Source organism: Xenopus laevis, chromosome 1S, assembly GCF_017654675.1.
Source record: "Xenopus laevis strain J_2021 chromosome 1S, Xenopus_laevis_v10.1, whole genome shotgun sequence".
Lineage (NCBI taxonomy): Eukaryota > Metazoa > Chordata > Amphibia > Anura > Pipidae > Xenopus > Xenopus laevis.
The window spans coordinates 129,054,648-129,070,660 of NC_054372.1; the positions used below are offsets into that span (position 1 = coordinate 129,054,648).

Here is a 16,013-nt window from a genome sequence, read left to right on the forward strand (position 1 = left end):
CCAAATAATAGAAATTGGATTTCAGTTAACTGAAAACAAAGGACCTACATCAATTCAATGTATCTCATGGATTATCTTACAAAAATATAAAGTCATTTGGGAAATCTACAGCTAAAAAAGAAAGAAAGAAATCAAGCCAAAGTCAGAAGAAAAGGTGAATGGACAATCTTATTCAGAAAGCATTTGTTTCCAGATAACTTGAAATTCCAGCCATTATTATAAACTGTTCAATAAGAATTAGATCACAAGGGTTTTAGCCAATTTTATATGTCACCTTTATTTGATACTCTCAGTATCCGGATTTACAAAAAGACAACTGTGAGGCGCAATGGGTTGTTCGTGGATTGAAAACAATCAAGATTTAGTAATTGAATAGATTAGATCGTATCTATTACATAAAACCAGAAATTACACAAGTAACTTTAAACAGATAAATTAGCCATGTTTTTCCTTTATGGGTTTACTTCCATTAAAAATGTTTATAAAAAGTAATAAAAACATAAATTACATTAAAAGTCTGTACACATTTTATTTTTTTTAATAAACAACCAGAACAACATATTGTTTATTAAGAAACACTGGAGTTGGCAGAAAGGCAGACATTTTAGGAATACATTTTTATGAATGGGCAAAATTTGGTTGTTGTGGGTTCCAAATACAATCCCAAGCAATCAGCTTTCTCTTTGTGTAAAATATAAAGTCTAGTTTAAAACTAAACTATTTAAAAAACAATATAATAAACTTGCAGTCTCTACAACAAAAAGCAACAAACCTCCATTAATGTTTGGTTGGTTAGTGCACAGTAGACCATACTTTTGGCTTCAGATTACCAGGATCTGTTGCAAGGATGCCAATCGCAAGGCTGTCCAGTGACTGGCTGTTTAATGATCGTGGTTAAGCCAGCAACATCTGGAAGCTCATGAGTTTGGCACACATGGTTCACAGATATAAGAACTGTACCCTGTAAAAATTACCAGCAATAGAGAAGGGGGTTACTCCCCAGTTCTCAGATAAAAACAAACAGTGTTTGTATGGTGGTGCATTTCAGTTTTCCCATGTTGTTCTCCATGCAGCTAGACACTCACAATTTAGTGTGCTTTAGTTCAGCGAGCTCTGTTTGTGGGGGTCCAGGCACTCTCAGAGCATTGCTGTATGCCAAATACTTGTTATGCCTAACAATACATGGGCACATTCATCTCAATTTACAATCACAGTCTTTGCGGCACATGATGTGCACTGCAAATCAGCCATATGTTGCACAGCAACTGTACATAAATCTTTTATGGTAGCGAACATTCTGAGTCCAAGAGTTATAAAATCTGTACAAAAGCTGCTGTCAACACATACATGAAACATCTTTATTGTTTATGGCTCAAACTTCAGATTCCAATTGTATTATAGGCACTGTGTGAAGATGTTTGTCCAAATTCATGCTAAAATGAACTGTACTAGTCTTATAAGTCTTCTTTTTCAGCTAAACACGTTAAGCTTCTGAGTGAATATCTGTTTCATCTAATTGAGATGTGTCATTGTCTCCCAGCAATTCTTTTTCTGGAACAGATCCTTCTTCTTCCTGAACAGGATTTGGAGACATATCTTCTGCCAATAACTGTACTTCATCTGCCCCATCTGCAAGAAGAGCAACCCTGTCAGCCGTGGAATTATTTGAGGGCGCTGTTGTGACATATCCTGTACTAGTGGAACCACTTCCACTGTGTTGGGATCCGGGTTTGGGCATGATCTGAGGTGGCATTTGTTGTGGAGCCATTTGCATTGGTATCTGGACTGGGTAAAAATAAGCAGCCATCTGTTGATACCCATTGACTGGAATGTAGAGCTGAGGTTGAGGAACCATAGGTCTAATTTGTCCTTTCATTGGCAAAAACTGTGGCTGTTGGAATGGCTGGGTTTTTGGCTTTGGCCCAACATACCTAGCATTGCTTACATTGCTGACTGGGCTCGTACTCAGAGAACTTGTCTGTGTAGTATTACTTGCCCCAGATGTTTGTGCAGAGTTGTTATAGTTGGACATATTTTCCCAGGTTCTTAGTCGTGTGTGTATGTCCTTAAATCGTGGTCTTCTAGCAGGAAATTCACTCCAGCACTCCAGCATTAGAGTGTATATCCATGCAGGACAGTCATCAGGGCAGAGCAGAAGCTGGCGATTTCGTATCATTTCAATAACATCCTGGTTGGAATACCCACAATACGGTTGCAGGCCGTAGCTGAAAATTTCCCATAAAACTACCCCATAGGACCAAATATCTGAATCAACAGAAAACTTGCCATAAGTGATCGCTTCCGGAGACATCCATCTAATAGGAAGCATGGAGTTTCCCATCAGTTTATAGTAATCCGCAGAATATACTTCCCGGAACAGGCCGAGATCTGAAATTTTAATGCTGAGTTTATCGAACACCAAGACATTTCTGGCAGCCAAATCTTTGTGAACAACATAGTGGCTTGAAAGAAATTCCATTCCTGCTGCTATCTGGGTCACAATATGAAGAAAATCAGCAGGTTCTAGAGTGGATTTAACCGTCTTATCATCATCTGTACTGCCTACATCTGAGTGTGGCGATCTCATGACCAAGAACTCGTGCAGATCACTAAGTGGAGAATAACTAAATATCATGCTCATGGGCTGCTCCTTGGTCACCGTCCCTATAAGACATACAATATTTGGGTGCTGAAGTCTGGATCGCATCATGGCCTCATGCTTGAATTCTTCACGAAGAGCAACTTCTACTTTGTCTTTAAGTGTTTTGATGGCAACAGTTTGAGTCTGTTCCCCTGGAGTTGTACCAAAGAGATGTCCCTTGTACACTTTTCCAAAACGATCTTCACCAAGTTCTTCCATGAACCTTACAGTTGACAGGTTTATCTCTTTTACTTTTGTCTGAAAAGGGAAAAAACACATAACATTAGATTATGGCCTTTTGGACACTGTAAGAATTACTGGTAGACATTTTGTAAGGTTGCATAGCTCTGGTAAAGATGAACATTGGGTCACTGTGATGTACAACAGACACATGCCAGGTCTAACATGGTTTTGGACATAAGACTCACTCTAGTGTTTTCCTATTATCTAATAATAGTGAGCAATTTGAGCCAGATCAAAAAAAAAAGGTTGGAACTCTGTTTGTGCACTAGGGAATCTATATTTCTTAGCTACTGAGAGTACTGAGAGTACTATCATTGTAGTGACTGCTGTCTTTTGGGGGGGTACAGGCTGGGGCAAACACCTGAGGCCTTTTTGGGATCTTCACATCATCATTTGCAAGCTATGGAAGAGCAGAGAACATTGTGCCATATACACTTATTTATTTTTCTGGAAAGAGTCAACAACTGGGTGGTCTATATATTAAGTCAAGGTGGTGTCAATAATAATTTCTACAATGTTGAACTATATCTAGTGCCTACTAAACCCACTGACGAATTTAGGATGTTAAGATATTCTCAACATATGGAATTAATAATGGGACCTTAACACCATTAAGAATGTGTTAATATGTTAAAACACATTACCTGTTGTTTGTGCTGATTCATAAGGGGCATTTCCATGTCCTGACTTGGAGAGGCCATGAGTTGGCGGCGCTGCGGTGTGGAGGCTGAAGCCTTCTGTTTATTTCGGCACATGCAGACTAGGAAGAATAAGCAGGCAATGACCAGTGGGATTGCAATGCTGGGGACCAAGATATACAGAATCTCCATCTTTGTGTTGTCATGTGTACCTGTCAAAGAGAAATACAGTTCAATGCAAGGACCAGCTGATGCATACTTGAAAACATTCTCAAAGTTGGTCAGTGACTACCATGTTCTTCATTGACTAGACCAGGTTTCCAACGTGCTTGATGAACTCATTTGTGGGTTGCTAAGTGCTACAAGAGATCCCATACATGGATCAATTGTTTTTTGTTTTTTTTATAAATTCTTTATTTTGTAGCTTAACAAATCAGCAAGTACTTTTGCACTCCACAAGTCGTGCAGCATGTTACACAATATTGCATATCATTGCGCTATGGTCTTAGTCTTGTTCAATTCACAAGATGAATGTGAAAAGCAGTGACAAATGGATATAAGATAATGAAGAGAACAAATGAAGAAAATTTTAAACAAAACAATTTTGCAACAATAAATAATATCAATCGCATATTTTGTACCTTGAAGTGTTATGAAGTCATAAGCAGTTGGATCAATTATTTTATTAAAAAAATACTATAAATAATATATTGAGTCAGTGCCTAACCATACAAAAATGAAAGATTATTGCTGACAGCTGTGTTTTATTTTCCCTAAGACAATTATGTATAACTGCATTGCTTCTTGTATGCAAATACAATTCTATTTCTCTATGTGTCCAATAATATTCGAATGGGAGTTGCTATAATACAAATGTATGCACAAATAATAATAACCAATAAACCCATACTTTGCATATATTAGAGGAAGTTAGCAGAAGAAAAAGTCAACAGTGTACATGCGTTTAAACTTTTCTCATAAAAATAAGACACAAAAAGTTCTATGTTATGATACATACGGCAAGCAGGAATATCGCATAGCTCCATGCGGACATTTTTATTCAGTGTGAAACACCAAGGACCCTCCATCTGGCCTCCTGGATTTCTGCAGTAAGAGTGGCCTCCACCAATTTCAGGGTGAGCCGCACTAGATAGTGAGTGACTATGGGGAACCTGATTATTCCATGGCTGGCACTGGTGGCCAGACTTGGTGACGCTGACAGATCCTCTGTAATCAGTTCCAGTCCCATTGTAACACTGCTGATCTGAGGAATAGAACAGTGGAAGAGAAACAGTAATAATTAGATATCCATTATACATATTGGAGGTTAATAACCCCCATAATATAAAAAAGATCGGTGGAACATTCTTTGTACGTGTGTGGCGTTTAAAGACTTTGATGTTCAGACTTGTAGCCAACCCTGTCTCTGGATTCTGTATAAATTCTGTACAAATGCTGCACATCTGGCATGGATGTCACGGTGTTTAGACACAAACACTAAACAAGTTAAATAGCCACAGAACAGAAATAGACACGTCATAAATGAGTCAGGCTCTTTTGGGGAGATTTACAAACAATGAACAGATATCTGTCTAAAACATGAAAACTCACATGGAAATGAAGAACAAGTCAATAACAAGTGGAAATGGGATGGCCAGTGATAATGAACAGAACTCGCTAGGAAACGATCTTCAGTATCACAGAGTCTACTGGTGCCCACACAAAGGGAGAATTTAGATGCAAATAAGAGTTTGTTAATTGAATTAACACTTCATTGGCCCAAGAACTGCACCTAAATTAATGCTACTCCAAAAAGTAAGTGTGGACTAAGTAGCTAAGTGGCCTACGCTATCTGAGTGATTCAATCACCACCATGTTGGTGGCCAAATGAGGTCTGATTGTTTAGAACCTTTCTAGGCAGGTCATTGTTCAGGTTATAAGCATACTTAGAGGCTGAGTCTTATCCCCTGAAAATGCAAGACCCCACCCTCCAAACCAGACATATTAAAAGGATTGTAACACAAATCAACATTTTGGAATGACATAATAGGCATTATGCAGGTCCAAGAAACAATCTCTAAAAATGACACGTCTAAAGCAAAGCTGGAAACACCTTTGTAAAAGCAAGAGCAAGGCATTCAACATGAATAACAAAGTGAATTAAACTCTCTATATACCAATAAGACAAATGTTTTCATTAAAATTTGCCTTCAAAGATGGATAAAAAAGCCTTATTGCCTACTGAGAACGCCAATTCAAGTGTCTGTATTTATAAAAATGTTGCATTAACATAAGGTGGTGCTGGCTGGTACAGGCCTAACACATCTTCATATACAATCAAACCACAGTCAATGGCACAGTAATTATAGGAGCAGTAGATCAAGTGCTATGGAACCAAGACAGCCCAAGCCACAGTTCATTCAATAATAGTGGATAGCACTAGAGGACAGTTTTATCTCATCATTAACACTTACATCTGTTAAGTTTCTCCACTGGGACCCCAATCCTCATGCAGTTGGAAGCTTCTGGACTTTCGGGCAGTGGCAGTTCCTCGCAGTTTGGTAAGTGAAGCTGCATGAGAATGAGGGGGTTGGAGCGGGCAATGTTGTATTCCTGCCTGCACAGGTCATTTTCCAGCACCTCACACTCATCCCTGCACAGCTCTCTTGGCTTAGAAGTGTGTTCATCGCAGAGAGGGAACACAAAATGGCAAAATGATGGGATGGCAAACTGAGAACACTGGTCTGAGAGATGGGTAGAGGTGCCAATCATTGTAAAGGCAGCTGAAAGACAAAAAAACAGTTCATTATTTTTCATTTATTGCATTTCTCATTTTTCAGACTAAGCTTAATCAGTTTAAAGTTGCACCAACTACACCAACTGTTTCTTTTGGATGAAAATAGAACTTTCTTTAGCCAAAGAGCTCATTGCTTTATGACAGCAGCACTAACTGGCAATCTGCAAGGAGACGTCACTTTGTGTTTAATCGTGTCAAGCCAAACAACTACAATGTCACCTGACAATGTCAATGCCTGAACTTGCCCTCAATGGGGGTTGAATGAAAGTAATAGTTCCACATCAAAATGTGCACTGCATTTTTAAAACAATCTGCCCACAAGAGGGCAAAGTTTAGGTTGGCCTGCCTGCAGCTAATTGTATGCTGATAAACGTACTGATTGTAAAACCCGATACAATATGTATCCCCAAAGCTTACATTCCCTTTGTTTTAGTAGAAAGCTCAGTAAAACATGTCACAGTTCCTATTCACAAAGACAAATTTATTTGCGTTTATTCATAAATGGGACCTACCCTTCTTTGGGTATATTTGATTATCCTTAAATAGATCATTTATATAGTATCCCTTAGCAACATAATCTATAAAATGTTCATTCTGAAACTTTTCCTTAATACAAATTGCCGATTGTAAGAAGGCTGGTGCCTGCCTGTGAGACAACTGAGCAGCAGAGGGCGCCAAAATCAATAATATAGAACAATGTTAAAAAAAAAAAACCAAGACAATTATGTTTTTTTTGGGTGTCATAAATATATAAGCTATCTATGAATATGTGCAAGGAGCAATGGCAGCAACCGCAGTAACTGTTTCAATTCACAATTCCACTCTATGCAAAACCAGCAAAGTAACCAAAAACCATTTGCTTATTGTCTCTGGATTTACCCTATGCTTAGAATGATATGAGAAGCAAACCAATTATTCTAATATATAGATATATATTTTTATAAAAGTAGATATACTCTGTACACTTAATGGTTTAGAAATTAGTGGTGAGCACAACTTTCCCTTGTTTGTTATAGTTATACAGGAGCAGTGACCAGCTCCATGTTGTAGCTCCCACCCTTCTCAGCTATAGTCAGGTGATCCCACTGGTGTCTAATAAAAGGGCAGCCAAGTTTGGGAGTTTTACTTTGAAAGCAGCAAGTAAGTTGCAGGTAAAACTTAGTCCCTTTGTAAAATGTATAATGAAGCAATAGAATTCTTATTAAATCAGATGGAAATTGAGCGTAGGATATGGTCAGACATGGGATGACTTTGACTTAGTTGGCCAGCTTAAATATATTGCAATATATGGACAAACAATCCCTGTTTTGTTTAAAGGGTAAGGCATTTTTTAGTAGCAGTATGCACAAAATGTCTCTGTCTTAAATATATTGATAATGGGTTGAGTGCAGAGGACTCTTGTATGTATATATGTATCTTGTGGTCACAGCCTCATTGCACAACTTTCCCTTGTTTGTTATAGTTTATTCACTGTACAGTATGTAGAGGAGGCCCCCTCCCCCACCAACCTATTTTTACAAACCTATGTCATCTCCAAAATTCGAGGTGGCAATATCATAACTAAAAGTTAAGGGGCCCATTTTTTCCTGACAATGATCACTTTTGCACATGTATAATAAAACTGTGATGCAATTAGAAAACTTGTGGGGCCCATTTATACTCCTTGGGGTCTCAACCGCTCCTGGTTCTACAGATGTAGTTTACTCCAGTAGGGAACATGGTGCCCCATTCTCTGTGTGGAAGATAGAGAGAGAGATATGTCGCAGCAGGGTCTAGACTTTCCCTGGAGGCATCTGCTGACTGTTCAAGTCAGATTTAAGATGACAGACACAAACCAGCAAATAAAGCCCATTGTCCCCAAAACAATAGGTAATTCTTACCTGTAATTCGGTTTTCGATTTCCCCTTGCATCTGAAGTGAGTCCACATATATGGTCCTGTTGCCAATGAATCTCGCACAGGCAATTCCCCTATAGGGCTGACAAAAGCCATCTTTATGGTAGTCATCCCTGGAGGAAAAGAGAAACACATACAAATGCATTTTACATAAGTAGGTCTGCAGATGTCTAGATGTCAGAGAACACTGGAGTTATGTTGTGGAAAAACAAAAATGTATGTATGTAAGTGTTGCATGAACATGGATGCAATGGTCTGGAATGAATCAGCTGCGCTATATGAAAAGTCATTAACCATTTCCCAGCAAGGTATATGGTGGGATTAGGCATTAGCTGTGCATATAGTAATGTTTCAAAATATTATTTGTATTCAACCCCCGAGGGTAACAGGAAGTGCTGAGGGGCCCCTCCCTAGAAAGCAAGAGGTTAAGGGACTGTGTTCTCCAACATGTAAAAACAACTGAGTGTACCTCTTCAAAAACTGTTGTAGGGTTTAAAACAAGAATTGGAGCTTAGGATACTTAGGAGCCAGATATGTAACACACAGCTATTGATTCCTGCAGCCCTGAACAACTAGGGAGATGGCACAATAAAATATATATGCATTTCATATTTAAAGCAAACAACCCCTGCTTCTCCCGCTTATAAATGCATCATCCTAATGAAATTGTCATCTCTCTTATGTGTAAAGGTGGTCATATGATGCTATAAGATCCGCTCATTTAGTGATACTGGGCTTTAATCTGATTGTTGGCCCTAGGACCTAACAATCGGATTACAACAACGGGGACACAAGCCGTCAGAGCAAGCATGACACTGGCTAGTTAATTATTCAAGGAAAATGGATTTACATGGACCTACACGGTTACACCTACTGTTAAATGTTACAAAACAAATGTATGTAGGGTTGTGAATTCAATGTTAGATTATTTCTCCCATAAACAAACCATTTACTCCACCTTAACTACAATTTCAGGCAAACTACACTTTTGAGAATTCCCCTTTGTACTAATTCGACCCCCTTGTAATGAAAGAGGTACGAGAGGTTCACCTTTTAGTTAACTTTCACTTTGGAGAAGAGGCGTTTAAGGGGGTGATATGATAACTATGTATAAATATATAAAGGGATCATATAATAAAATCATAGTATGTAAGGTTGAAAAAAGACACATGTCCATCTAATCCTCTCTAATGATTTATTTACCAGTAAGTCTTTCCAGCTGACACGAGGTCACCCATTCTGATTAAAAGAAATGAAGCTCCGCCTAAATATTCTGAAGGGGTTTGTTTTTTACAGTGAGAGCTGTGAAGATGTGGAATTCTCTCCCTGAATCAGTCGTACAGACCGATACATAGCTTTAAGAAATAATAGGCTCATGGAAGATAGCTCATAGTACAAGTTGATCCAGGGACTGATCTGAGGCAAATTGGAGAGGCTACAAATGGGTTTTTTTCCCCTCTGGATCAACTAGCAGTTGGGTTAAGCAGGTTAAACAAGGGTTAAAAGGTTGAACTTGATGGACGTGTGTCTTTTTTCAACCTAACTTACTATGTTACTATGTAACTTTTAGTATAATGTAGAGGTAGACCTAGTTTAGGAGCATTATGGTGGAGACCTTCCAAAATGTCGTTACTTCGGATAATTAGAAATCTACTTTATTTTAAATAAGTCTCTGAAATAAATATACAGTAACATTCAACTTCAGGGGTAAAAGATATTCCAGCCCGCAATAACATGGTTAAACAGCAAGGCTTTCAGACAGTTGCTATACAGTAGCCTTTAAATATGACAGGTTGCCTTATTTATAGCACAGCTGCGCAGCACTAGGACACAGTGTACATCCTGGAGCCACCGAAAAGCTGCGGCACGGCTGCAAGGCACAAAACTGCCCAAATCACAAGCTTTTAATGTTTTCAAATTTGCGTTTCTGCTAGCTGCTATTTTTTTATGGGTAGGGTACAATTTAGGGTCAGGGCACACAGGCAGATTCGGGGAGATTAGTCGCCCAATGACAAATCTCCCCAAACTGCCTCCCCTGCCTTCCAGCCAGCTAAAATGTGAATCGCCGACGGGATGGCACTCGGAGGCAACTTTGGGTGACTTCGGAAAACGAATCGCTCCGGGCGACTAATCTCCCCGAATCTGCCTGTGTGCCCTGACCCTTACAATGACAATGACATTCAAAGTCAATTTGTAAATGATAAAGAAACATCATTTTTGTGTGTGTTTTTTTAAATATTCCTCAATGGTACTGCAGCACTCCTGCTTGCAGTTTAATTTGTAATCTGGTTGCAAGGCTCACTGGCCCTATCAACCTGGCCTTTTGTTTGAATATGGAAATAAAGGAATGAAAACAAAGTAGATAAATAAAAAGACATAACCTGTCTCAAAAAAATGAGCATGAAGGAGTAGCTGGAATACAGGGAGCCTCAGTTCAACGACAGGAGGGTTTTCTGCCCTACCTTAAAAGCAGCCCTACACGGAAGAACTTGCTATGTTCTCTTGTGATGTACCTTGATGAACAAGCACTTCTGTGTAAAATGGAGTGCAAAGTTTGCAGGCACACTTTACTGGAGAATTAACTGAGATGGAAGTGTGGTTATTTATTAAAATGAAATATAAATGCTTACAGCTGTTCATAAAGGATATTGCATGGGAGTGCTACGGCCTGACTTGATTTGGGATTCATAGCCCCACAGAAGCATTTAAAAGTTAACAGTCGCTAGTAAATAAACCTCAAGTTCAGAAATAGATTACATTTCTCCTTTGTGAAATGTTCAAATACAAATCGTCTTAACAACGTGAAATAAATGAAAGGAAAACACAGCAGCTGAATGGGCTGTAGGGCTATGTGCATTATGCTCGGCAACTACTATATCAAGTGATTCAGAAGGGTGGCTTTCTCTCAGCTTGTGTTTTCAATGATCTTCAGATAGATCAATGGCCTCCAATATGGATTCCATCTCCACAGTACTAGGTGCACTTACATTTATAACAATTTAAGATAAGCAAAGAAACAATTGTAACTATTTAAGATAAACTGGGGAAACTGTGACTAGCAGCTTAAAGGGCAATTCACTTTCATTAGCAAAACTGTAATAACGCATAAAAATCACAGAAATGAATTCAAACTTTCATAACCTGCCAAATTTTGTAAAATGAACTCGTTAATTAGTGGGTGTGGCCTTAAAAAAGGGGCATGGCAAATCTTTTTGTCCCTCTTTCTATTTCAAAAATGTTGGGAGGTATGCAGCAGTGCCATCAGGTGGGTATAAGGATAAGTATAAGGTATAAGGTATAAGGTGCCATAAGGAAACTAAAGGCACCATCCTTAAGTAATTTAAGCCTGACAGTATGAACAGCATGCTTCTCTTTCAGATGAATGGGATTCAGATGCTGTGGGGCAAAGGCTTATTAATCATTTCAGTTCCCACTAACAGAATTGTAAGGATCGACATTTCCCACGTGCTATCAACCAAAAGGCATAAACTGTCTCGTAGTTAAAAATATAATTTTCCCTAAAGCGTAATGCAAGCTAACTATGTCAAAACAATTTACAGGATTTGCAGGATTTCAATTCACATAGCCATAAAAAATATCATTGTATCATTAAGATGGTTTGCTGTCAAACTGGCCTGCGAGTGTATAGCTGTGGCCAGCACCATTCTGTGTATTTGTGAACGTTTTACCAGTGGCTCCAGTGCAGCCCATATATGGCATGGAAAGAGCAGTCTAGTAATCTCCAAGCTCTCTTTAACTGCTTGTTGAAAGTAGCTCTTTATTCGGTCTCTTTAGTTGGATGAAATACACATACCTATTCTTACTGACTGTGATTCTGGGAATTGTCGATCCAACTCTGTAGATCTAATTTTAGAAAACGACTGATTTTACATCACATCATCTTCACAGATATTCATCATCAAGCAAAATGCACTCACAAATAAAGTAATGGCAGGGCACTGGGGGGGGCAGGACATACTGTGGCACAGGTTTTACCCATAATGCTTTGGCCCCAGAGCATGTGGATTCTTGCAGCCCACAAATAATTTCAGAACAGAACCCAAGAAATTGACGAGTTGTACAAAGGTTGCATTAAAGGGTGCACAGGGGTATTAGTGCCATTGGACAATGTTAGCCTCAGATGGCATCGGTAACTTTAAGAACCAAATGTCCATTATTTTAAACAGAAATTCTACTCTTTTAAGTATATTAAGCACAACTGCCAACTCTACAGCAGTGATTCCATAAAAGAGTTGGGGTGACCCCGCTGATGGGTACCGGCTATGTTTTTTCAAGAACTTCATTATGATGAAAAATCGAATTGTAATTGATTTGTAAAAGCAACATCTGACCACCAAATTAACTTGCATTCCCTGTCCTTGTACTTTATTCATGTAATGGAAGGAACATCAGGGCATGCAATGTATCGTAGGGGCATAATAAGGTCTGTGGGCACAACAACCCAACAAGAACAAGGATACAAAGCACAACTGATCTGTACAAGTGCCTGGTGTTGGCAAATAAGCCCTGATTGGGTCTCCATATCCTATTTATGAACTCATCAGTAAAAATGAAGGTGACTATAGTGCCTGCTTCCATTCCTGTATGCACAGGGATTTACAGTCATTCAAAAGGAAAATCAACTTACTGAAGACTGAATGTTAGGGTGTGAACCCTCCTCAGGAGAAAAATAAGTTGAGCTTCCAGCCTCAGTATTTGCATTCTCCAGAATATACAATGCAGCCACATTTACTGAGAAAAAGTTTTACACCCTTTAGGTTGAATGACATAATTCCAGTCTCCAATTTCCATTAAAGCGAAAAAAGTCCTTCTTTACAAAAATGCTTCTGGCATCCACATGCTGCAATATGTCACTGATACTTGTGCCACTTATATCTTTTATCATTCAAAAACCAATTAGTAGCTAAAAAAAGACTTACAACAGTCAAGCTCACAGAACAGCACAATAATAACACAATAAATCTGTCTGTAGTTATCCCTGCCTTGCCCTAGAGCTAGGTGCTTTGTTACATTGAGTGCAACACTTATAGCAGTAACTGATACTACCGATAACCTCTGGATTTGACATGGACTGTGTAAGGTGTAAAACACAGAGCAGATGTTTAAAATGCTGCAGTATCTGTATGGGATGCTCTGCTGTGCTAGGCAATAGCCCCACACTGTTTTATGTGATGCTCTTCTTCCTCTAAACTGCAAAACAATAATTATATTTTTATATGGATTCCTGCAGTCTATTTTTATATTTATACATCAATACCTACTGGTTTTGCTCTGCAAGGAAAATTAACTAAATATAAGAATTCTTTCTTAACAGAGACAAGAACTAAACCATACAGCATCATGCATTCTTCTCTATAGATATAACAAAGATGCAGTATATAACGTGCGATCACCAAGTAGTACCTTTCAGAGAACCCATGGTGCTATCTAATACCCCACTAGGCAACAAGCCTAACTAGCCCCTCGTGCCAATGTTTGGAGTATTTCAAATAAGGCATATTACAATGTACTTAGGTTATTTTGCCATTTGTCTGGGAGTTTACCCTATGTTGAAAAAACAGTTGACGGTATGGTTGATTAGAGATTTAGAAGAGATAATATATACTGTATGTATAATCTGATGGTAAAGCCAGTTTTAATAGATTAACCGTAAAGGAAACTATACCCTCAAACAATGTAGGTCGCTATAAAAATATATTTCATAAAACAGCTCATATGTAAAACCCTGCTTCATATAAATAAACCATTTTCATAATAATATACTTTTTTAGTAGTGCCATTGAGTAATCATGAATTGAAAACTGCCATTTTAAAAAATAAGGGCCGCCCCTGGGATCGTATGATTCACGGTGCACACAAACATACCAAACAAACTATACATGTTAGGTCACATGAGCCAATTTACAGACAGAGTTACGACTATTGCTTCCAGGCTTCTTCCTGTTACAGTTAGAGCTGTAGTATTTCTGGTCAGGTGATCTCTGAGGCAGCACACAGACCATCACAAAATGGCGTTCAAGGCAAGAGATATAAAAGGGCAATATTTACTTAAATATATATACCAGTTTAATAAGATTTTTTAATATGCCACTTAATTTGTATTTAATTTGTACTTAATTAAGTATTCATTTTGGGGGTATCGTTTTCCTTTAAATTTTAAATACATATATGTTATTGAACTAAAGTTGTTATGGTGTTATATGGTAAGTGAAAACCTAAATCTGACATATAATCATAAAAATCTCACCAGGATGTTTAATCCAAATACTACAATACTTCATTATCTGTATCAAAATATTTTGCGGATATGGGACATACTGCTGATCAGTTAAAGTTTATGGTATTAGAAACAGTGGCTCCTTTAAAAAGAGGAGGCGACAGAGAATTGATGCTGAAGAGAAGGGAGGGGTGGTGGATCAATACACTTAAATCTTTACATCCACTGGTCTTAAATCGTGATTATGATCTGTTTTTGTATCTATGAATATATATATATATATATGTTAATGATCCACATCAAGGGTGATGCAAATTGTGATGTCATTTCCTTTCTATTGCCTAGAAAATGTGATACCTGTGCTGTGCTGGGATTCATTTTGGCTTGATAAAGGGCACGCAGATTGTCCGAATCGTCGCTGCTCTGTGATGTCATGAATTTTTAATATACTCTTTTGCAACAAACGAGTGCTGCTTCATCTTTTCTACTTTTGTGTATATGTATATATATATATACGTGTATATATATATATATATTGTCCAAACAGGTGAACGCACTTTTTCCGGATTTCAAATACATAAATGGGTGCGTAGGTCAAATCTTCCAATATAATAAAGCAAATGGACCTGCAATCGTGAAGAAATAGATGTGCTTTATTCAGGAAATGCATTGTGAATAAAGCACATCTATGTCTTCACGATTACTAAGGAGTGCGGGTCCATTTGCTTTATTATATATATATATATATATATATATATATATATATATATATATATATAAAACACTGCTTATTAAAAAATGAAAGGTTTTTAAAAAGCATTAAGGGAATCTGCCAAAACAACTGCATCTGGCACAGAATATAATTTTATTATTAGATTGCCGAAAGTAATACTACCGAGTGCTGTAAATGAGGTGTCTGTAATGATATGCTGCTTCTGTACAGTATCCCTCTGTGTCTTTTAAGCCTAGATGTGTTTATTACTGAGACTGTTCACCCTTCTGTCCCCCCTTTTTCCAAGTACAGATTCCTATTGCAAGTACAGGCTATTTTATTGGAGTAAAGCTTAGGCTAATGATAAAACTGTATGTCTCAAATGTAAAAATAATCAACACAAATGATGAGTTAATATATAAAGCAGCTGGGGGACATGTGGTAAAAGAAAGGCAAAGGCTGCTGTTTGGGAGCTTAGAATAAGATTTGAACAAACTGCTTTTCAATTCAAGTCTTAATGTTCCTTGTGTATTTGTTGTGTTTTTAAAATCCTTTTCACAAAGGACATACAAACACACCCAAACATGTATAAATCCTTTATCTTTACTTTGGTTATAGATTATTTATAGGTTTGATTTTTTCTTGAGTTACATACCAACATTTATAATATTTGGAAGGAAGCAAATTGGATTCATCATTGTGGGCCAATGTGGCTAAATTATATGATCTCTGGGTGGGTGCTGAATGAGAATTTTGAACTATCATTCTCTTATAATCCATGTTCATGCTAAAGCTAATCAACAAGGGTGGCAAGTCCCACTGGCATGTTAGCAGTATCATCTGCCAACT

At 38.0% G+C, this 16,013-nt stretch overlaps 1 protein-coding gene across 2 annotated transcripts in view; it reads right to left on the reverse strand.

Annotated features, from left to right (window-relative positions):
• Nucleotides 1-251: 251 nt before the first annotated feature.
• The window catches only part of ror2.S (receptor tyrosine kinase like orphan receptor 2 S homeolog), a 102,418-nt gene continuing 86,656 nt past the window's right edge, over nucleotides 252-16,013 (reverse strand). For both annotated transcript variants that reach the window (XM_018243888.2, XM_041580170.1), the window contains exons 5-9: nucleotides 8,200-8,327; nucleotides 5,997-6,305; nucleotides 4,541-4,786; nucleotides 3,529-3,734; nucleotides 252-2,899 (exon numbers count right to left, since the gene is read on the reverse strand). In XM_018243888.2, the coding sequence (XP_018099377.1) occupies nucleotides 1,484-2,899; nucleotides 3,529-3,734; nucleotides 4,541-4,786; nucleotides 5,997-6,305; nucleotides 8,200-8,327 (2,305 nt within the window). In that variant the 3' untranslated portion in view covers nucleotides 252-1,483. The remainder of the gene's footprint in view (nucleotides 2,900-3,528; nucleotides 3,735-4,540; nucleotides 4,787-5,996; nucleotides 6,306-8,199; nucleotides 8,328-16,013) is intronic.